Source organism: Oncorhynchus gorbuscha, linkage group LG23 (assembly GCF_021184085.1).
Source record: "Oncorhynchus gorbuscha isolate QuinsamMale2020 ecotype Even-year linkage group LG23, OgorEven_v1.0, whole genome shotgun sequence".
In the NCBI taxonomy this organism is placed as follows: Eukaryota; Metazoa; Chordata; class Actinopteri; order Salmoniformes; family Salmonidae; genus Oncorhynchus; species Oncorhynchus gorbuscha.
The window spans coordinates 47,624,406-47,648,420 of NC_060195.1; the positions used below are offsets into that span (position 1 = coordinate 47,624,406).

The 24,015-nt window shown below is 42.7% G+C and overlaps 1 protein-coding gene across 1 annotated transcript in view; it reads right to left on the minus strand.

The window, feature by feature from the left end:
- LOC124011632 (BTB/POZ domain-containing protein KCTD8-like) overlaps positions 1-23,334 on the minus strand; it is a 61,067-nt gene extending 37,733 nt beyond the window's left edge. Inside the window, exon 1 of the mRNA XM_046325088.1 lies at positions 22,220-23,334. Coding sequence (XP_046181044.1) covers positions 22,220-23,042 — 823 coding nt within the window. The 5' untranslated portion in view covers positions 23,043-23,334. The remainder of the gene's footprint in view (positions 1-22,219) is intronic.
- Between the last annotated feature and the right edge of the window lie 681 nt (positions 23,335-24,015).

Genomic DNA, 24,015 nt, shown 5'->3' on the forward strand with positions numbered 1-24,015 from the left:
AATGCTGCAGACATTTTTTGGTACCCTTCCCCAACTCTGTGCTTCAACACAACCCTGTTTCGTAGCTCTACGGATAATTCCTTCAACCTCATGGCTTGGTTTTTGCTCTGACATGCACTGTCAACTGTGGGACCTGATATAGATGAGTGTGTGCTTTTCCAAATCATGTCCAATCACAGGTGGGCTCCAATCAAGTTGCAGAAACATCTCAAGGATGAGCAACGGAAATATGATGAACCTCAGCTCAATTTCGTGTCTCATAGCAAAGGGTCTGAATAATCATGTAAAAACAATTTTTTGCTTTGTCATTATGGAGTATTGTGTGTAAATTGATTGAGGAAACCTTTTTATTCAATCCATTTTAGAATAAGGCTGTAACGTAACAAGATGTGGAAAAAGTGAAGGGGTCTGAATACTTTCCGAATGCACTGTATGTAGCAGCCCAGCAAATAAACATATATACAATTCTGTCTAGACTTCCTTCCACACTTTATCACTCTCTCTTTCAAATTAAGTCAACATTATGTGCAAAAGTACAGTGAAATGCCTTTCTCGCAAGCTTTAAAACCAACAATGAATTAATCAATTACAATTTAATACAATAAAAACACAAGCTAGAGCAAAAACACATAAATAAAAATACAAGTAAACAAGAGAAAGTAAACACACAATCCTGTTTCTTTCAAATACCATATCCCAGTATGTTCCATTGCCATATTTACAATCTGCAGTGATACTGGAGTGAGTAGTAGATACAGTTGAAGTCGGAAGTTTACATACACTTAGGTTGGAGTCATTAAAATGATTTAAAACCACTCCACAAATGTCTTGTTCACAAACTAGGACATCTACTTTGTGCATGACACACATACTTTTTCCAACAATTGTTAACTGACAGATTATTTCACTTATAATTCACAGTATCACAATTCCAGTGGGTCAGAAGTTTACATACACTAACTTGACTGTGCCTTTAAACAGCTTGGAAAATTCCAAGAAATGATGTCATGGCTTTAGAAGCTTCTGATAGGCTAATTGACATAATTTGAGTCAATTGGAGGTGTACCTGTGGATGTATTTCAAAGCCTACCTTCAAACTCAGTGCCTCTTTGCTTGACATCATGGGAAAATCAAAAGAAATCAGCCAAGACCTCAGAGAAAAAATTGTAGAACTCCACAAGTCTGGTTCATCCATGGAAGCAATTTCCAAATCCCTGAAGGTACCGCGTTCATCTGTACAAACAACAGTACGCAAGTATAAACACCGCGGGACCATGCAGCCATCATACCGCTCAGGAAGGAGATGCATTCTGTCTCCTAGAGATGAAAGTACTTTGGTGCGAAAAGTGCAAATCAATCTCATGACAGAAAAGGACCTTGTGATGCTGGAGGAAACAGGTAAAAAAGTATCTATGTCCACAATAAAATAAGTCCTATATCGACATAACCTGAAAGGCCGCTCAGCAAGGAAGAAACCACTGCTCCAAAACCGCCATATAAAGCCAGATTACGGTTTGCAACTGCACACAGGGACAAAGATCGTACTTTTTGGAGAAATGTCCTCTTGTCTGATGAAACAAATATATAACAATTTTGCCATAATGACCACCGTAATGTTTGGAGGAAAACGGGGGAGGCTTGCAGGCCAAAGAACACCATCCCAACCGTGAAGCAAGAGGGTGGCAGCATCATGTTGTGTGGGTGCTTTGCTGCAGGAGGAACTGGTGCACTTCAGAAAATAAATGGCATCAGGAGGAAGGGAAATTATGTGGATATATTGAAGCAACATCCCAAGACATCAGTCAGGAAGATAAAGCTTGGTCACAAATGGGTCTTCCAAATGGACAATGACCCCAAGCATACTTCCAAAGTTGTGGGAAAATGGCTTAAGGACAACAAAGTCAAGGTATTGGAGTGGCCATAACAAAGCCCTGACCTCAATCCTATAGAAAATGTGTGGGCAGAACTGAAAAAGCATGTGCGAGCAAGGAGGCCTACAAACCTGACTCTAGCTCTGTCAGGAGGAATGGGCTAAAATTCACCCAACTTATTGTGGATTGTGGGAAGGTTATGGAAGGCTACCTGAAATGTTTGACCCAAGTTAAACAATTTCAAGGAAATGCTACCAAATACTAATTGAACTTCTGACCAACTGGGATTTTTTTTTAACCTTTATTTAACCAGGCAAGTCAGTTAAGAACAAATTCTTATTTTCAATGACAGCCTAGGAACAGTGGGTTAACTGACTGTTCAGGGGCAGAACGACAGATTTGTACCTTGTCAGCTCGGGGTTTTGAACTTGCAACCTTCAATTACTAGTCCAACGCTCTAACCACTAGGCTACCCTGCCGCCCCAAATGTGATGAAAGAAATAAAAGCTGAAATACTACTATTATTCTGACATTTCACATTCTTAAAATAAAGTTGAGATCCTAACTGACCTAAAACAGGGCATTTTTACTAGTATTAAATGTGAGGAATTGTGAAAAACAGAGTTTAAATGTATTTGGCTAAGGTGTATCTAAACCTCAGACTTCAACTGTATGTAAATGGGTAAACTGCCATAGGCATCAGGGTACATGATAATCAGAGTAGCAGCAGCAACAGTGCCTTGCAAAAGTATTCGGCCCCCTTGAACTTTGCGACCTTTTGCCACATTTCAGGCTTCAAACATAAAGATATAAAACTGTATTTTTTTGTGAAGAATCAACAACAAGTGGGACACAATCATGAAATGGAACGACGTTTATTGGATATTTCAAAAAAATGTAACATATCAAAAACTTAAAAATTGGGCGTGCAAAATTATTCAGCCCCTTTACTTTCAGTGCAGCAAACTCTCTCCAAAAGTTCAGTGAGGATCTCTGAATGATCCAATGTTGACTTAAATGACTAATGATGATAAATACAATCCACCTGTGTGTAATCAAGTCTCCGTATAAATGCACCTGCACTGTGATAATCTCAGAGGTCCGTTAAAAGCGCAGAGAGCATCATGAAGAACAAGGAACACACCAGGCAGGTCCGAGATACTATTGTGAAGAAGTTTAAAGCCTGATTTGGGTACAAAAAGATTTCCCAAGCTTTAAACATCCCAAGGAGCACTGTGCAAGCGATAATATTGAAATGGAAGGAGTATCAGACCACTGCAAATCTACCAAGACCTGGCCGTCCCTCTAAACTTTCAGCTCATACAAGGAGAAGACTGATCAGAGATGCAGCCAAGAGGCCCATGATCACTCTGGACGAACTGCAGAGATCTACAGCTGAGGTGGGAGACTCTGTCCATAGGACAACAATCAGTCGTATATTGCACAAATCTGGCCTTTATGGAAGAGTGGCAAGAAGAAAGCCATTTCTTAAAGATATCCATAAAAAGTGTCGTTTAAAGTTTGCCACAAGCCACCTGGGAGACGCACCAAACATTTGGAAGAAGGTGCTCTGGTCAGATGAAACCAAAATTGAACTTTTTGGCAACAATGCAAAACGTTATGAAATGAAGTAACAAGAATTCTAACCACCCAAACATTAGAAGACATATCAATGACCAAATGTCAGACGTTAATATAGCTTAAGGTAAGGCCTAATGCACAGTACAGATTTGAGAACTGTTCGCAGTGTGCGGTATATGTGGGGCTTTAGATAAGAATGGGCTGTAATAGGGACCGACTAGGGGTTTTGACTCCCTATGTGTCCCTGGCAAAGAGGATTAACTCCATAGAAGTAATTGAGTGTGTGTGTGTGTGTGTGTGTGTCTCGAGCGAGCATGCGTGTTCGGTCTCTGTGGAATACCATCTACTGTATGAAAAAAAACTTACAACACACTCAGCCAGCAAGAGCCTTTGGGTTTTATCTAAGAGTACAACATGTCAAGAATAAGTCTGCATTATGCTAGAATATGGAACATTTTTATATATTGCACACTCCTTGTTTGCAAAGTTTCACATATGTATTCTAGCTTATTGCCAACTTTTCTGTCTACTGACCTTCAGACCAAAGACATTGGCAATCAATGTATTTGGTCTGAGAAACAGTGTGAACCTGCTGAACCATAACAGCATGTATAATGCATGGTAAGGTGCTGCAGTTTGGTTTAGGGATAAAGGTTAAAAGTGTATAATGCAGATGAGGGATGGATAACTCAGTTTTGGAAAAAGCTTTCTTGAATGCTTTTAAATGTGGCCAATGCAGAACTTTATGGTTTAAGATTCTGGCTGTTTTTCTACTTACCCAGAGTCAGATTAACTCATGGATTTTTATGTGTCTGCATGCAGTGTAAAGTAAGCAGAATAGGCTGGTGGGAGGCGAATTAGGAGGATGGGCTCATTTATGGTTGGAATGGAACTAATGGAAAGGTATGAAACATATGGAAACCACATGTTTGACGGACTAATTCCTTTCCAGACTTTACAATGGCCTGTCCTCCTACCGAGCTCCACCGGAGGGAAGTTGGAGGTAGTGTCACAAGCCAATGTCAACTAGCGTTAGCACAATGACTGGAAGTCTACAGGTACAGTAGCGTAAGCTAGCAGCTTAATAGCCAGTATCCTTGTAACATAGTGAGGTTGGACCCAGGTGCAGAGAAGAGACCAGACGAGGAATCAGCGGATAAGGATAAACAACTTTATTTATTGCCTCCCGGGTGGCGCAGTGGTCTAAGGCTGTGCCACCAGAGACTCTGGGTTCGTGCCCAGGCTCTGCCGCAGCCGGCCGCGACCGGGAGGTCCATGGGGCGACGCACAATGGCCGGTAGGGATATCCTTGTCTCATCACGCACTAGCGAATCCTGTGCGAATCTAGCGAATCCGGGCGCAGTGCACGCTGACCAGGTCGCTAGGTGTACGGTGTTTCCTCCAACACATTGGTGCGGCAGGCTTCCGGTTTGGATGCGCGCTGTGTTAAGAAGCAGTGCGACTTGGTTGGGTTGTGTTTCAGAGGACGCATGACTCTCAACCTTCGTCTCTCCCGAGCCCGTACGGGAGTTGTAGCGATGAGACAAGACAGTAACTACTAACAATTGGATACCATGAAATTGGGGACAAAAAGGGGGTAAAAAAATATATATATAATACTTTACTTTATAATACTTTATAATACTTTACTGAGAAATGGTAACGAACGGAACACAAACAATAAACCACTAAGTCTCAAAAACTCACTCAGGCAACAAACACACATGGCACACAATTCCAACTTCTGCAAAGGACAACAGAAAACACACCTGTTTTAACAGGATAATCATAATGAGTACATTGGACACACCCGAGTGTGGATGGTCTCTGCCGCCAACTGGTGACAGGTGGAACCATCACAATCCTTTTAACATGGTTGAATGCAACATCTTCGACAACATGGTCAATGCTTCCTATTTTTTATTGTTTTTTCTATTTATTTCACCTTTATTTAACCAGGTAGGCCAGTTGAGAACAAGTTCTCATTTACAACTGCGACCTGGCCAAGATAAAGCAAAGCAGTGCGACAGTCAATAACACAATAGAAAAAAACAAAGTCTGTATACAGTGTGTGCAAATGGTGTATTAAGGCAATAAATAGGCCATAGTAGCGAAGTAATTACAATTTAGCAGATTAACACTGGAGTGATAGATGTGCAGATGATGATGTGCAAGTAGAAATACTGGTGTGCATAAGAGCAGAAAAGTAAATAAAAACAATATGGGGATGAGGTAGGTAGATTGGATGGGCTATTTACAGATGGGTTAGCTGCTCGGATAGCTGATGTTTAAAGTAAGTGAGAGAAATATAAGTCTCCAGTTTCAAAGATTTTTGCAATTCGTTCCAGTTATTGGCAGCAGAGAACTGGAAGGAAAGGCGGCCAAAGAAGGTGTTGGCTTTGGGGATGACCAGTGAGATATATCTGCTGGAGCGCGTGCTACGGGTGGGGTGTTGTTATCGTGGCCAGTGAGCTGAGAAGTGCAAACAATGTGCCAGCACTTGTAAAACATTTGTTATATTTTAATATACTGTAATATACCATTATGTTGCATTATTTCCTTGTAATGACATAAGAAAAGTGTATCAACTCATATTTTGAACAACAGAATAGCAGCTCTATGCTTTACCGCATTCAACAGGAGACAAATCCGCTTTGTTACCGCAGTGATGCTCTATCATTGCTCCGGAATGAAGGCTTGATTCCCTCATAAATATCAATGCAAAGCTCTGTTGCAGAGTGGTCAATGAATTACGCATGGCCCTAGCAGGACCACACAGATGGATCAGTTTCGGTTTCAGCTTCAGAGAAGAGGTGTGTGTACAGCAATGCCAACTTTTCCACTGACAGGAAGAAAAGTTCAGATAACCCAACAGCCTCCTCAACCTCTTAAACCAGTCAAGCGTTTGTCAGCAGCAGCCGTAGCCTCAAACTCCTCAGGTGTCACTCAACACTTTTGCTTCATCACCCTATCCATTACCCCCCCCCCCACCCTCTTTATATTTATGCCCTCCAGCACAATTCACTTTCAAAAGTGTTATACTATCATGGTGCATTGAATGGCAGGTGGGGGGGGGTAAGATACATTATATAGATGTCAGATATGATGACCCCCCTCTCCCACGGAGTATTCTCACATACATCTTATGTTGGCATCTTGTTTTTCCTTCAAAATACACCTCCCATGGAAGCATTTTAAATGACACCTCAGAGCTCTCTCTGCCACACCTTGGCATGACACAGGATTGTGAATGTAGCCCTGTCTTTAACTTGAAGCCGAGACTGATTGGTCAAGGTTCTATTGAAAGTATTTTACTCCATCTAAAAAATAATCTAACTATGGTTTATGTTGTGGATGTCATTGATCTTGTACTATATTGATGAAAGGGAAACCAACCAATATCTTGGTAGTGTATTGATATAATGGAAAGATTTACAGTGCTTATTCAATCCTTGTCACAAAGAACAGACAACAGTTCCATACAGTGATAGAGAATATTACAGTGGTAATAGCTGAGGCTATAGATCATCCTTTAGACAAGAACTACAGAAAGAAGACAAACATCGAACCATTTGTGTGTCTGCCTAGAAAAATCACTCACATGCTGGATCATTTTTAAAACCTTTTTATAGTACTGAAAACTACAAACAGATATCTTTATCAGAACCCAAGTTATGAGCTTTTACTTTAGTCAAAAAGTAAAAAGAGAGAACAAGCATTCCATGATTCTATTCGGTTTCATTTGAATTCCATTGAGAGGCATGAAAGAAAAACACCAACTTGATTATTTCAAAAGAGATTGTCACTATATTTAAAACAGCAACTGCTTGTGTTGTTTGCATTAAATAATCATTACCATATTTAATTATTACACTGACCAATAACATATAAATATATTTGAATTAGAGCAAAAAATATTTACATTTCAGGGCGATAATGAAAAGTAAACAACAAATCCTTAGAAATAAACACTTTCACAATATATACACACAACACTGGATGGCATGAAAGATAGCACAATGAGTCTGACAATAATTATATACTGCTTTGTCAATACAAGGCCCAAATCCCCATCATCAGCATGAAGAAATGATGGAGGAAAAGGGAGGAGGGCGGGGTGCCTTGTAAGAACTTGCTGACAAGAAGGTAGGCATGTAGCCTCGTGGTTAGACTGTTGGGCCAGTAACCAAAAGGTTGCTGGATGGAATCCCTGAGCTGATAAGGTAAAAATATTTTTATATGTTGTTCTGCCCCTGAACACTGTTCATCTGTAGGCTGTCATTGTAAATAGGAATGTGTTCCTAACTGACTTGCCTGGTAAAATAATAATTAAAAATAACACCATTACCCTCTGTATTATTGTCCAATGTGCAATCATTGGAAAACAAACTCTAGGATTAAGACTATCCTACCAACAGGACATTAAAAACGATAATATCTTACGTTTCCCAGAGACATGACGGATAATATAGAGAAGGCTGGTTTCTCTGTAATTCGGTAGGACAGAGCAGCTCTGTCTGGTAAGATGACAGGCGGGGGTGTGTGTCTATTTGTCAATAACTGCTGGTGCGCAATATCTAATATTAAATAAGTTTCGAGGTATTACTCGTCTGAGGTAGAATAACTCATGATAAGCTGTAGACCACACTATCTACCAAGAGTTCTCATCTATATTACTTGTAGCCATCTATTTACCACCACAAACTGATGCTGGCACTAAGACAGTACTCAACGAGCTGTATAAAGCCATAAGCAAACAAGAAAATGCTCATCCAGAAGAGGCGCTCCTAGTGGCCGGGGACTTTAATGCAGGCAAACTTAAATCTGTTTTACCTCATTTCTACCAGCATGTCACATGTGCAACCAGAGGAAAAAAACCTCTAGACCACCCTCGTCCTCTATTTGGCAAATCTGACCATAATTCTATCCTCCTGATTCCTGCTTACAAGCAAGAAACACCAGTGACTCACTCAATACGGAAGTGGTCAGATGACGCAGATACTACGCTACAGGACTGTTTTGCTAGCACAGACGGGAATGTTATGCGATTCATCCAGTGGCCTTGAGGAGTATACCTCCTCATTCACCGGCTTCATCAATAAGTGCATTGACAATGTCGTCCCCATAGTGACCGTACGTACATATCCCAACCAGATGCCATGGATTACAGGCAACATCCGCAATGAGCTAAAGACCAGAGCTGGCACTTTCAAGGAGAGGCTCACTAAACTGGATGCTTAAAAGAAATCCCGCTATGCCCTCAGACAAACCATCAAACAGGCAAAGCATCAATACAGGACTAAGATTGAATCCTACTACACCGGCTCTACGCTCATCGGATGTGACAAGGTTTGAAAACTATTACTCTCCCTGACCAAGTCTGTAATACATACAGTTGAAGTCGGAAGTTGACATACGCCTTATCAAAATACATTTAAACTCAGTTTTTCATAATTCCTGACATTTAATCCTAGTAAAAAATCCCTGGTTTAGGTCAGTTAGCATCACCACTTTATTTTAAGAATGTGAAATGTCAGAATAACAGTAGAGAATTATTTATTTCAGCTTTTATTTCTTTCATCACATTCCCAGTGTGTCAGATGTTTGCATACACTCAATTACTATTTGATTGCATTGCCTTTTTATTTAAATTGTTTAACTTGGGTCAAACATTTCAGGTAGCCTTCAACAACCTTCCCACAATAAGTTGTGAATTTTTGCCCATTCCTCCTGACCGAGCTGAGTCAGGTTTGTAGGCCTCCTTGCTCGCACACGCCTTTTCAGTTCTGCCCACAAATTTTTTATAGGATTGAGGTCAGGGCTTTGTGATGGCCACTCCAATACTTTGATTTTGTTGTCCTAAGCCAATTTGCCATAACTTTGGAAGTATGCTTGGGGTCATTTGTCCACTTGGAAGACCCATTTGCGACCAAGCTTTAACTTCCTGACTGATGTCTTGAGACGTTGATTCAATATATCCACATAATTTTCCTTCCTCCTGCCATCTATTTTGTGAAGTGCATCAGTCCCTCCTGCAGCAAAGCACCCCCACAACATGATGCTGCCACCTCCGTGCTTCACGGTTGGGATGGTGTTCTTCGGCTTGCAAGCCTCCCCCTTTTTCCTCCAAACATAACGATGGTCATTATGGCCAAACAGATCTATTTTTGTTTCATCAAACCAGAGGACATTTCTCTAAAGTACTATTTTTGTCCCCATGTGCAGTTGCAAACCGTAGTCTGGCTTTGGAGGTTTTGGAGCAGTGTATTCTTACTTGCCTTTCAGGTTATGTCTATGTAGGACTCGTTTTACTGTGGATATAGATACTATTGTACCTGTTTCTTTCATCATCTTCACAAGGTCCTTTGTTGTCTTGTCTGGGATTGATTGGCACTTTTCGCACTAAAGTACGTTCATCTCTAAGAGAAAGAACACATCTCCTTCCTGAGCGGTATGATGGCTGCGTGGTCCCATGGTGTTTATACTTGCATACTATTGTTTGTACAGATGAACGTGATACCTTCAGGTGTTTGGAAATTGCTCCCAAGGATGAACCAGGCTTGTGGTGGTCCACCATTTTTTTCTGAGGTCTTGGCTGATTTCTTTTTATGTTCCCATTTTCACAGAGTTTGAAGGTAGGCCTTGAAATACATCCACATGTACACCTCCGATTGACTCAAATGATGTCAATTAGCCTAACAGAAGCTTCTAAAGCCATGACATAATTTTCTGGAATTTTCCAAGCTGTTTAAAGGCACAGTCAACTTGGTGTATGTAAACTTCTGACCCACTGGAATTGTGATACAGTGAAATAATCTGTCTGTAAACAATTGTTGGAAAAATGACTTGCACAAAGTAGATGTTCTAAATGACTTGCTGAAACTAGAGTTTGTTAACAAGACATTTGTGGAGTGGTTGAAAAACAAGTTTTAATGACTCCAACCTAAGTGTATGTAAACTCCCGACTTCAACTGTATATGTTTCAAACAGACCAACATAGTCCCTGTAACCAAGAAAGCTTAGGTAACCTGCCTAAATAATTACAGCCCCGTAGCACTCATGTCGGTAGCAATGAAGTGCTTTGAAAGGTTGGTCATAGCTCACATAAACACAAACATCCCGGAAACCCTAGACCCACTCCAATTTGGATACTGCCCCAACAGATCCACAGATGACGCAATCGCACTCCACACTTTCCCACCTGGACAAAAGGAACGCCTTTGTGAGAATGCTGTTCATTGTCTACAACTCAGCGTTTAACACCATACTGCCCACAAAGCTCATCACAGAGTGATGAAAATAAATTTGTGATAAGACTGCTCTAGGACTAAACACCTCCCTCTGCAACTGGATCCTGGACTTCCTGATGGGCGACCCCAGGTCGTAAGGGTAGGCAACAACACATCTGCCACGCTGATCCTCAACACTGGGGCCCCTCAGGGTTGCGTGCGCAGTCCCCTCCTGTACTCCCTGTTCACCCACTACTGCGTGGCCAAGCACGACTCCAACACCATCATTAAGTTTGCTGGTGACACAGCATTGGTAGGCCTGATCACCGACAATGATTAGACAGCCTATAGGGAGGTCAGAGATCTGGCAGTGTGGTGCCAGGACAACAACCTCTCCCTTAATGTGATCAAGACAAAGGAGCTGATCATGGACTATAGGAAAAGGAGGGCCAAACAGGCCCCCATTAACATTGACGGGGCTGTAGTGGAGCAGTCGAGAGTTTTCAAGTTCCTTGGTGTCCACATCCCCAACAAACTATCATGGTCCAAACACACCAAGACAGTTGTGAAGAGGACACAACAACACCAATTCCCCCTCAGGAGACTGAAAAGATTTGGCATGGGTCCCCAGATCTTCAAAAAGTTATACAGCTGCACCATCAAGAGCATCCTGACCGGTTGCATCACTGCCTGGTATGGCAACTGCTTGGCATCCGACCGTAAGGCGCTACGGCCTACGGCCCAGTATATCACTTGAGCCAAGCCTTCTGACATCCAGGACCTATATAGTAGGCGGTGTCAGAGAAACGCCCCAAACATTGTCAAAGACTCCAGTCACTCAAGTCATAGTTGTTCACTCAGCTACCTCACGACAAGCGGTACCGGAGAGCCAAATCTAGGACCAAAAGGCACCTTAACAGCTTCTAACCCCAAGCTATAAGACTGCTCTACAATTAATTAAATGGCCACCCGGACTATTTACATTGACCCCCTCCCCCCCTTTGTTTTTACACTGCTGCTACTCGCTGTTTATTATCTATGCATGGTCATTTTACAAATTACCTCGACTAACCTGTACCCCTACACATTGACTCAGTACCGGTACTCCCTGTATATAGCCTTGTTATTGTTATGTAATTGTCTTGTGTTCATTTTTTTACATTGGTTTATTTAGTAAATATTTTATTGAACTGCATTGTTGGTTAAGGGCTTGTAAGTAAGAATTTCACGGTATTCGGAGCATTGAATTCGGAGCGTGTGACAAATAAAATGTGATTTGATGTCCTAAAAAGACTTCAGAAAACCTTTCATTCGTTAGGGGAAAGGAGGGAACCTAGTCAGTTGTCCAACTGAATGCATCTTCCGCATTTAACCCAACCCCTCTGAATCAGAGAGGTGTGGGGGGCTGCCTTAATCGACATCTACGGTGCCCGGGGAACAGTGGGTTAACTGGCTTCTTCAGGGGCAGAACGACATATTTACCTTGTCAGCTCAGGGATTCAATCCAGAAACCTTCCGGTTACGACCCAACGCTCTAACCACTGGGCTACCTGCTGCCCCCTTTCAGTCCCCTGGCATTGCACATAGGCCTAATGTGTCCAAAGTTCTAGGGGTTTTTGTTCTAGTTTGTATTTTCTATGTGGGGTTCTAGGTTTGATTTTCTATGTTGGTGATATGTATGATTCCAATTAGAGGCAGCTGGTTATCGTTGTCTCTAATTGGGGATCATACTTAAGTAGCATTTTTTTCCACCTGTGGGTTATGGGATATTGTTTATGTTTAGTGTGTTTGAGCACTGCGTAGTCACGGGTCTTTGTACGTTTTTGTTATTTTGTTTTCAGTTTCACTTATTCATTAAAATATGTGGAACTATACTCACGCTGCACCTTGGTCTGCTCATTTAGAATAACGTGACATTTTCACAGAAGCTTCATGGACAATAATAATGTCCAATGTAAAGACTGTCTGACTGTTTTGCTGCTTCTGATATTTTAATAAAACATTGTTTATAGGCTACTGTGGGTCTCCGCTGGCAAAATCGACCATAACTAATTACATTACTGCTAAGACCAGCTTTTGTGAGCAAATTGGCATTTTTAAGGACACATCTCAAATATTTACACCCCTCCCACCTTAGTTCAAGCGAGCTGATATCCAACCCAAATAGCAGAGAGCTGGCTTTGCCAAAGAGCGAGCATTTGACATTAGTGCCGCCGAAAATAGAGCCCCTAGTTTCATTGGAAGAGGAATGATTGATCGAAAACTGCCTGTGGGCAGATAGATGGGGTTTTGGTGGGGTGTATCTAGGGGTGAGGTGTGTCTGGGGAATAGGGAATGATTTGTGGGGGGGGGACTGCTCCAATTTAAACAGATTGGACCATTCTAATCAATAGAAATAAATACTGAGAAAGAGGGGAGTGTGAGTACGTGTTTGTGCGTACATGGTGTGCCTGTGTGGATGTAGGCTATGTGTGCTTGTGTATCAATGTGTATGTGTGTTTGTATACCTGGAAAGACTTCAGGGGACTGAAAGGTGTTCATGAAGAAAATGCCCAGTCTATGTTATGACTGTCTACAGTTCCAGACATTTTGCTCCCTGACTTGTTGCCAGACCCCTGTCTCACCTCCCCCAGTCACGTTTCCCTGCTGCTAATGAAGAACTCTTGGCTTGGTCCCATTGGATGTGAAGGCTTTGACGGATTGGGGAGGCTTGACGGGGGGAGAGCAGGCACACAGGGGCAGGGGGCAGCGAGGTCGACAGGGCCTGTCGGCCGGCTTTAGTGTGATGTGTTGCTGCCCCGTGGGAGCTGGCTGCCTAGTTATCTTTTGTCAGGTTGAAGAACACGTCCAAGGGGCCTGGGAAGGAGGAAGATTATATATTTTTGCTTGTCAGTGGCAACTCCATTGAAAAGTTTTTTTGTTGTTGTGAGGTGTGATTATCAGCCATTGCTTTTTGAAAAAAGTAAGTGTATAATTATTATAGATTTTTTTAAATCATCAAACATAAGACCAAAATTGAAAAAGCAAGCACTGCTACCTCAAGGACATTGAATGTTGTCCATTGCCCTAGAATGTGAGCACTGATAAACGTGATGTGGCCTACAATAAGCATTCAGATATCGGCGCCGTTCATTGTTGGAAATGTCACAGGAAGGCCAAAAAGATCATCAAGGACAACAATCACCCGAGCCACTGCCTGTTCACCACGCTATCATCCAGAACATTTACATTTACATTTAAGTCATTTAGCAGACGCTCTTATCCAGAGCGACTTACACGCGAGGTCAGTACAGGTGCATCAAAGCTAGGACAGAGAGACTGAAATATAGCTTCTATTTCAAGGAAATAAGACTGTTATATAACTAGCACATTAGAGGCTGCTTTCTATATACATATAATAAATGGAACACGAGTCACTTTAGTAATGTTTACATATCTTGCATTTCTCATCTCATATGTTTATACTGTATTCTATACTATTATATTCTATGCTGCTCTGACATTGCTCGTCCATATATTTATATATTGTTAATTCCATTCGTTTACTTACATTTGTGTGTGTGTTAGGTATATGTTATGCAATTATTAGATATTACTTCTTATATTAGATCTTACAGCACAGCTAGAAACACAAGCATTTCACTACACCCGCAATAACATCTTCTAAACATGTGTATGTGACAAATAACATTTGAAATGATTTGAATTGGGGATTTGATTAGGGGTGTGAAGTTGGGATCCATAACACTAAGAAAAATCCCTACCCGAAAACTGTTTTCTTTGTTATTCCCCCACAAAATTAAAATCACAGTGCAGTTATCACAAAACATTAGTTTCAGTGTTAAGCCTATAGCCTAACTAGATATTAGGCTAACGACCTGGGAAATGTTGTAAAATGTGATAAAACCAGAGAGGCATGCATTTGTGAGGCATGCAAGTCAAGAAATTACGAGATACAGATTACCAAGAAATGTTTTCTGCCTGCCTGCCTGCCCCCTCCTCTCTCTCCCTCGATCTGGCTCGCCTCCGCTTTGCTAATGATGCTAGTGTGTGTTCAGCCTTCGGTCTGTTGCGTGCAGAATATCCTAGCCAATTCATTGATGATAGGCCCTGCTTTACTGAATTCGCGAGACATTGCAAGCCAAGAAATGGCAATATGCAGCATGCCATTGCGAGTTACAGCTTTTGATAGGCCTACAGTGATTCTTCCTTTTAAAGCTTTTGAGTTTATGACGTGGCCTTTGCAGTAGATGGTGTCAGATTGTGGTAAATTGCGTCATTCTGACAACAATAGCTGACTCTTAAATAACGTGCCATAGAAATCTTGCAGTGTGCCACAACTTTTAAAGGAAGAACCACTGTAGTGCACTGTTCTGACTGTCTGCCTGATGCCGACCTGCCCACCTGCCCCATTCTCTGTCCATGCCGTGCTCTATATGAAGGATGCAAGTGTTTTGGTTCACAGAAGAACGGCAACTAATCTCCTCCATCAAAAAGAATAGTCGATTCCAAGAGTTGATTCCCCAAAAGTTGATTCCCCAAAAGTCGATTCCAAGAGAAATCAAATGTAAACACTCAGAAATGGGAGTGGACACCTGGAGTAACTATATGGCTTTGCCTTACCTCCCTGATCTTACTACATTTTCACACACTGTATATAGACTGTTCTATTGGGTTATTGACTGTAACTTTGTTTATCCCATGTGTGTTGTTTGTGTCGCACTGCTTTGCTTTATCTTGGCCAAGTCGCAGTTGTAAATGAGAACTTGTTCTCAACTGGCCCACCTGGTTAAATAAAGGTGAAATAAAAAAATAACTTTAAAAGTCTATTTTTGATTTTATAAGATAATTTGCCTCATTTGTCACATCGACAGAAATTGTACTTGTCACGTGCACCGAATAGAACTGTGAAATGCTTACTTACAAGCCCTTAATTAACCAACAACGCAGTTCAAGAAATAGAGTTTAGGAAATGATGCCGAGCAGTTGCCATACCAAGCGGTGATGCAACCGGTCAGGATGCTCTCCATGGTGCAATTTATACTTTGAGGATCTGGGGACCCATGCCAAATCTTTTCAGTCTCCTGAGGGGGGAAATGTGTTGTCGTGCCCTCTTCACAACTGCCTTGGTGTGTTTGGACCATGATAGTTTGTTGGTGATGGGGACACCAAGGATCTTGAAACTCTCGACCGCTCCACTTCAGCCCCGTTGATGTTCATGGAGGCCTTTTGGGCCCTCCTTTTCCTATAGTCCCCGATCAGCACCGTTGTCTTGCTCACAATGAGGGAGAGGTTGTTGTCCTGGCACCACACTGCCAGGTCTCTGACCTCCTCCCTATAGGCTGTCTCATTGTTGTCGTTGTCACTTAATAATGGTGTTGGAATCGTGCTTGGCCACGCATGGGTGAACAGGGAGTACAGGAGGGGACTAAGCACGCACCCCTGAGGGGCCCCAGTGTTGAGGCAGATGTGCTGTTGCTTACCCATACCACCTGATGGGCCGCCCCAGGAAGTCCAGGATCCAGTTGCAGAGAGAGGTTTAGTACCAGGGTCCTGATGAGTGATGAGCCTTGTGAGCACTATGGTGTTGGATGCTGAGCTGTAGTCAATAAACAGCATTCTCACATAGGTGTTCCTTTTGTCCAGGTGGGAAAGGGCAGTGTGGTGTGCGATTGCGTCATCTGTGGATCTGTTGGGACGGTATGCAAATTGGAGTGGGTCTAGGGATTCTCGAATGACAGTGTTGATGTGAGCCATGACCATCCTGTCAAAGCACTTCATGGCTAGCTACAGAGTGATAATCATTTAGGCAGGTTACCTTCGCTTTCTTGGCACAAGGATTATGGTGGTCTGTTTGAAACATGTACAGTAGATATTAGACTCGGTCAGGGAGAGGTTGAAAATATCAGTGTACAGTAGACAAGCTTTGCGTAAAACGTCCTGGTAATCTGTCTGGCCCTGCAGGTTTGCGCATGACCTGTTTAAAGGTCTTGCTCACATCTGCTACGGAGAGCTAAATCACAAAGTCATCTGGAACAGCTGGTCCTCTCATGCATGCTTCAGTGTTGCTTGCCTCGAAGCGAGCATAAAAGGCATTTAGCTTGTCTAGTAGGCTCGCCTCACTGGGCAGCCCGCGGCTGGGTCTCCCTTTGGAGTCTGCAGTATTTTTCAAGCCCTGCCACATCCAACGAACATCAGAGCAGAGGATTCCATCTTAGTCCTGTATTGATGCTTTACTTGTTTGATGGTTCGTCTGAGGGCATAACAGGATTTCCTACTAGCGTCCAGATTAGTGTCCTGCTCCTTGAAATTGGCAGCTCTAGCCTTTAGCTCAATGCGGATGTTCCATGTAATCCATTGATTAGGAAATGTACGTATGGTCACTGCAGGGACAACGTCGCCGATGAAGCCGGTGACTGAGGTGGTATACTCCTCAATGCCATTGGATGAATCCCATTGGATGAATCCCAGAACATTTTCCAGTCTGTGCTAGCAAAACAGTCCTGTAGCGTAGCATCCGCGTCATCTGACCACTTCCGTATTGAGTGGGTGACTGGTACTTCCTGATTTTAGTTTTTGCTTGTAAGCAGGAATCTGGAGGATATAATTATGGTCAGATTTGCCAAATTGAGGTTCAGGGAGAGTTTTGTGTGCATCCCTGGGTGTGGAGTAAAGGTGGTCTAGAGTTTGTTTTTTTTTTCCTCTGGTTGCACATGTGACATGCTGGTAGAAATTCGGTATAATGGATTTAGTTTGCCTGCATTAAAGTCGCAAGCCACTAGGAGCGCCTTTTCTGGATGAGCATTTTCTTGTTTGCTTATGGCAAATAAGCTCGTTGAGTGCAGTCTTAGTGCCAGCATCGGTTTGTGGTGGTAAATAGACTGCTACGAATAATATAAATGAGAACTCTCTTGGTAGATAGTGTGGTCAACAGCTTATTATGATGTATTCTCAGGTGAGCAATACCTCGAGACTTCTTTTAATATTAGATATTGGGCGCCAGCAGTATTTTACAAATAGTCACACACACACCCGTCCCTCGCCTTACCAGACGTGGCTGCTCTGTCCTTCGTGCATCCTGCCGATGCACGAAGAAGCCACCCAGCTCTATATCCGTGTCGTCGTTCAGCCACATCTCGGTGAAACACAAGATAATACAGTCTTTAATGCCCCGTTGGTCGGATAGTCTTAATCATCGATTATGTTTTCCAATGATTGCACGTTGGCCAATAATATGGAGGGTAGTGGTGGTTTTCCTCCTCATTGGCAGATTCTTACAAGGCACTCCTCCCCCTTTCTCTGTCTTTTCTTCACGCTGATGACAGGGATTTGGGCCTTGTCTTGACAAAGCAGTATGTCCTTTGCAAAAAACTCATTAAAGAAAAAATCTTTGTCCATTTCGAGGTGAGTAATCGCTGTTCTGATGTCCAGAAGCTCTTTTTGGTCATAAGAGACAGTAGCAGCAACATTATGTACAACATGAGTTATAAACAATGTGATAAAACAAAATAGCACAGTTGTTTAGGAACCCGTCATCAAGTTATTACAATAGACTTCTTATTGCTTTTCCTTTTTCATTTGGTAAACAAAATTGCATCTTCCACTAGCCTATTAGACCTGTCAAATAATGGGATGGCAGGCTAATGGAAGGCTAATCTTCTTATAACATTTGGGCAATGTCCAATTGTCCATGGCTTGAACGCAGTACACTTTTGAAATACGAATGCAACGTGTGTAGACTAATGTTTCCATGTTGAAGCCAATACAAAACACTAGATAGGCTACAAGTTTGTTATGACTAAGCCTATTCTATGGTTACTGTATACTATTTAATACACTTTGATCGTCAACGTATAGGGTAAACATTCATGCCAATGAGCCCTTAGGCCTACGTGTGCATACATTGCCTTATGCTCATGGAACGAGAGATGTGATTTATGATATCATGCTTCTGACCTGATTATTGTTTTAAAAAATGTTTTTCATTTAATTTGACTTAAAACTTATTCGAAAGATTCGCCAGTCAGTGGGTTTATGTTGAGAACATGCATGGCTTGAATGCAATGCAATTTAATCTGCTATTTCTGGAGCAGTGCAAATATGTCATGTTTTGTCTTAGATTGTCTTGTCATTTTGCTTTTCCCTCTGTTCGTTTTCCCCCTGCTGGTCTTTTTAGGTTCGTTCCCCTTTTTCTCTCTCTCTTCCTCTCTCTCTTCTCTCTATCGTTCCGTTCCTGCTCCCAGCTGTTCCTATTCCCCTAATCAATCATTTAGTCTTCCCACACCTGTTCCCTATCCTTTTCCCTGATTAGAGTCCCTATTTCTCCCCTTGTTTTCCGTTTCTGCCCTGTCGGATCCTTGTCTATTGTTCACCGTGCTGTGTCTGTGTATCGCCCTGTCGTGTCGTGTTTCCCTCAGATGCTGCGTGGTGAGCAGGTGTCTGAGTCTGCTACGTTCAAGTGCCTTCCCGAGGCAACCTGCAGTTCTTGATCGAGTCTCCAGTCTGTTCTCGTCATTACGAGTGGAATTATGTCTTATGATTGTAGATTTGCTTTACTGGATTAAAGACTCTCTGTTTTCGCCAAGTCGCTTTTGGGTCCTCATTCACCTGCATGACATATGACCTATAGGATGGCTCCATGATGTTTATAAAACATTACATTTGTGAGCAGTGTAACAGTGAGTGGACAATCCCCCTTTCTCTTTATATTGCATCTTTGTCCAGCTCCTGTGAAATGTTTGGATGTGCGTAAAACCCTCCATAGCCTAAGTTTCCTTGTCTGTATTATGTGCGGGGCAGCACAGGGAGCAATTAAGATATCTGTAACAGTATTCAAATTACCTATTTAAAACAAGTTTAGTTTTTTTCTGAATTTGATACAATCTTTTTAGGCCTTGACATTCAAAATCAAATCAAATGTTATTTGTCACATACACAGCAGAGGTTATAGATATCCCTCTAGTGGTGTGGGGGCTGTGCTTCGGCAAAGTGGGTGGGGTTATATCCTTCCTGTTTGGCCCTGTCCGGGGGTATCATCGGATGGGGTCACAGTGTCTCCTGACTCCTCCTGTCTCAGCCTCCAGTATTTATGCTGCAGTAGTTTGTGTCGGGGGGGCTAGGGTCAGTTTGTTATATCTGGGGTTCTTCTCCTTTCTTATCCGGTGTCCTGTGTGAATTTAAGTATGCTCTCTCTAATTCCCTCTTTCTCTCTTTCTTTCTTTCTCTCTCTTTCGGAGGACCTGAGCCCAGGGACCATGCCTCAGGTCTACCTGGCATGATGACTCCTTGCTGTCCCTGGTCCATCTGGCCGTGCTGCTGCTCCAGTTTCAACTGTTCTGCCTGCGGCTATGGAATCCTGACCTGTTCACCGGACGTGCTACCTGTTCCAGACCTGCTGTTTTCAACTCTCTAGAGACAGCAGGAGTGGTAGAGATACTTTTAATGATCGGCTATGAAAAGCCAACTGACATCTACTCCTGAGGTGCTGACTTGCTGCACCATCGACAACTACTGTGATTATTATTATTTGACCATGCTGGTAATTTATGAACATTTGAACATCTTGGCCATATTCTGTTATAATCTCCACCCGGCACAGCCAGAAGAGGACTGACCACCCCTCGTAGACCGGTTCCTCTCTAGGTTTCTTCCTAGGTTTTGGCCTTTCTAGGGAGTTTTTCCTAACCACCGTGCTTCTACACCTGCACTGCTTGCTGTTTGGGGTTTTAGGCTGGATTTCTGTACAGCACTTTGAGATATTAGCTGATGTACGAAGGGCTGTATGAATAAATTTGATTTGATATTGCGGGTGTAGCAAAATGCATGTGTTTCTAGCTCCAACAATGCAGTAATATCTAACAAGTAATACACACACTCTAAAGTAAAGTAATGGAATTAATAAGAAAAAACATTTGGATGAGCAATGTCAGAGTGACATAGACTAAGATACAGAAGAATAGGATAGAATACAGTATATACATATGAGAAGAGTAATGCAAAATAAGTAAACATTATTAAAGTAACTAGTGTTTCATTATTAAAGTTGCCAGTGATTTAAAGTGTATGTATATAGGCAGCAGCCTCTAATGTGCTAGTGATTGCTGTTTTTCAGTCTCTCTGTCCCAGCTTTGATGCACCTGTACTGACCTCGCCTTCTGGATGATAGCGGGGTGAACAGGCAGTGGTGGTTGTTGTCCTTGATGATCTATGTGAGGGTTTTAGGTGCCAAACCAAATTTCTTCAGCCTCCTGAGTTTGAAGAGGCACTGTTGCGCCTTCTTCACCACACTGTCTGTGTGGTTGGACCATTTCAGTTTGTCAGTGATGTGTACGCCAAGGAGCTCGAAGCTTTTCACCTTCTCCACTGTTGTCCCGTTGATGTGGATAGGGGGGTGCTCCCTCTGCTGTTTCCTTAAGTCCACGATCAGCTCCCTAGTTTTGTTGACGTTGGGTGAGAGGTTATTTTCCTGGCACCATACTCCCAGGGACACTCCTCTCACCTCCTCCCTAGTGAATTTAATATTGCTTATTGATTATGTTCGGCATGTCCAAACTGCAATTTACAGTGGACCTAGCCCAGATGAGGCTGGTTGAAGGAGCATTAGGAGGACAGGCTGATTGTAATGGCTGGAATGGAATTAATGTTTAATGTAAAGATGGCTTACATATGTTTGATTTGTTTCGTACTGTTTCATTTATTCCATTCCAGCCTTTACAATGAGCCTGTCCCCCTATAGCTCCTCCCACCAGCCTCCTCTGGCCTAGCCTCTATATCAGTGTGAATGCTATTGCCTATGTTTATTAATGTATTTCCATATTGAGCAATGCAATTACAATAATGTGACTGCAAATATGCTCAACATATTTAGCAAATGTGGGGCAGGCAATTCAACGAACGAGACTTCAACAGACTAACATTCGTATTGGAGTTTATGACAATGCAATACATAAAAGACCGTAAATACACGACTTGAAGCAACCACATTTTTAGCCATTGTGCATGTTCTGATTGGCCAGTGAGGTGTCAAGGCTTGAAACACCTACAACTTGTTTATTAATCAAAACCCAGGCCTCTCACACCACCGTCAGCTATTGCACCCATAATTCTGGTTGTGAAAATAGCAAAAATATTCCTGACACTCGCCCGAACATATAGCCTACCGCCAGCGCTAAGACTTTGTTAAAATAGAGCCCTATATGTAACTGTCATACACAGCTTTCTCTCTAATCTATTCTCATATTTACTAGATCTATTGTGATTTTGGAACACGTGTCAAAAACAGATTAGAGGAAAAGGGAGGATGTTCTAAAGGAAAGTGAAGAAGCTGGTAATGATTACTTTGAACCACGTAGAGGAAAATGTATGCTTTACCTTTAAAAGCCTGTACAATCCAAGTTCAAATAGATAGGCAAATAATCTATTCAATCATTTCACTTGTGAAGCGAAACTTGACACATTACCAAAACATGACAAAACATGTTGGACCCACTTTTCCAAAATGTATGCTAGTGAATACGTGAGAAGTCATTTTGCACTTACTGAAGAAGATGTACTCTGTGTAGCTGCTCCAGAGTTTGTCGTCCCTGTACTGGTTGACAAAAGCGGCTGTTCCCGTGGAATTACAAGCCACCATTGTAAAGCCCGCCTCAGAAAGGCGGTCAAATGCCTGCTCCAAGTAGGTGAACTTGAGGTAAAACCTTGACGTGTACTTCTCCGGCGGCCGGTCTGGGTCCCGGCTCTCGTTCAGTGTTTCCCCAAACACCTCTTTGGCCAGGGCGATGCGTCCACACACCATGATCCTGGCCACGCGTCGGAACTTGGCGTCGGCTTGATTGTCCCGCACCGTGGTGTAGGATCCCCTGTAGCCGATGGTGATGAACCCTGACCTCTTGTCCGAGGAAGTCAAGGTACGACCTGTGGGGTACTCACTGCTTTGTGAGCTCTCCTCAATATCGCTGTGACAGCCTTCATCATTCATGGAGCCCTGCTTGGAACCCACCCGGGGCCCCAGGAGGCGCAGCAGTTCGCCCAGCTGGAAGTGCTCGGCTTCCCTCTGCAGGCGCTCACGCTCAGGGAAGTGGTCAGGCAGCACCAGCTGGCGGTCTCGCAGGAAGTCCAGCACGTAGCGGAACAGGAAGCCATCGCGGTCGATAAAGAAGCGCCCGCGGCTGTCCCTTGGCAGCTCCCGTGGCGGGCACCGGGTGAACATGGCGTGCAGGGTGGTGTCGGGCACGCTGACCAGGGTAGAGCGCTTCGTGACATACACCTGGCCACCCACGTTGAGCTCCACTACCTCCGGGTAGGGCAACGGGGCCGGGCCAGACACCTCACTGATGGGCAGAATGGTCTCCTTCATGGCCATGGTCCTGTAGTTCTACCAGGGTATAGGGAGAAATCAAACAACTTCCAAACCCAATAAGGTCCTCTTAGATCCTCTCAAACAAGTGGAGCAAAATATCTCAGTAAGGAGCAGTCTAAATAGAATCAATAGAGGTCAACAAGGAGTACACAGCATAGCAGGTGCTGAAGTTTGAAAGAGGCAGAGGACTACATCCCTGCTGTTAAAGGAAGCTAAGGAGGAAGAGAGCGGGGGAGAGCGAGAAAGAGAGAAAATATGGAGAGACAGAGAAGTGTCCTGTCACCTCACTAATGGAGAGTGCAAATGCGAAGAGAGAGCGATAGAGCAGGAGAAGAAAAAAACACTGAGTGACTCCCGGATGACATCATCCTCTGAATAAAAGGGGAGGTGCTGCAGTTACAGCCTTTTAAAGAGGAAGTACTGCTACGATATTAACCAACTTCATCTCCTTTTAAAGTCTGAAGATGACCTGGTAATGAAAATGACATAAACAACATTATAAACAGACATATATTTTCAGACATTAACCAATCCCAACATTTTTTAATGTTGCTTCCGTAATGTCGACAGTAAAAATGTGACATATGTCAGTCTGTTTATATGCTTCACATGTCTTTTTAACAAATGCTATAATATATTACACAACCATATTTCCTACACAATATGTATTTTTGGTTGATTGGAAATGCAACAATACTGTAGCAGTGGCAAATATCCAACACATTTCTATGGTTCAACATTTGGGTTGAAATCAGAAGCCCACAGTGCCATCTGTTGGAATGCTGCAAAACATTTAAACATGATCTTAACATGTCCAATAAACTCAAACATGGTTGAGGTCTTGTTTTTTGCCTAACAAAGAACATGTTGAAATGTTGAACAAAATGGGTCAATTATCATTTATATTGATGAGGAGACGATCTCAATGTGAACTATTAGACAACAGCGACGCCCAAAATAAATAATGAGATGCAGA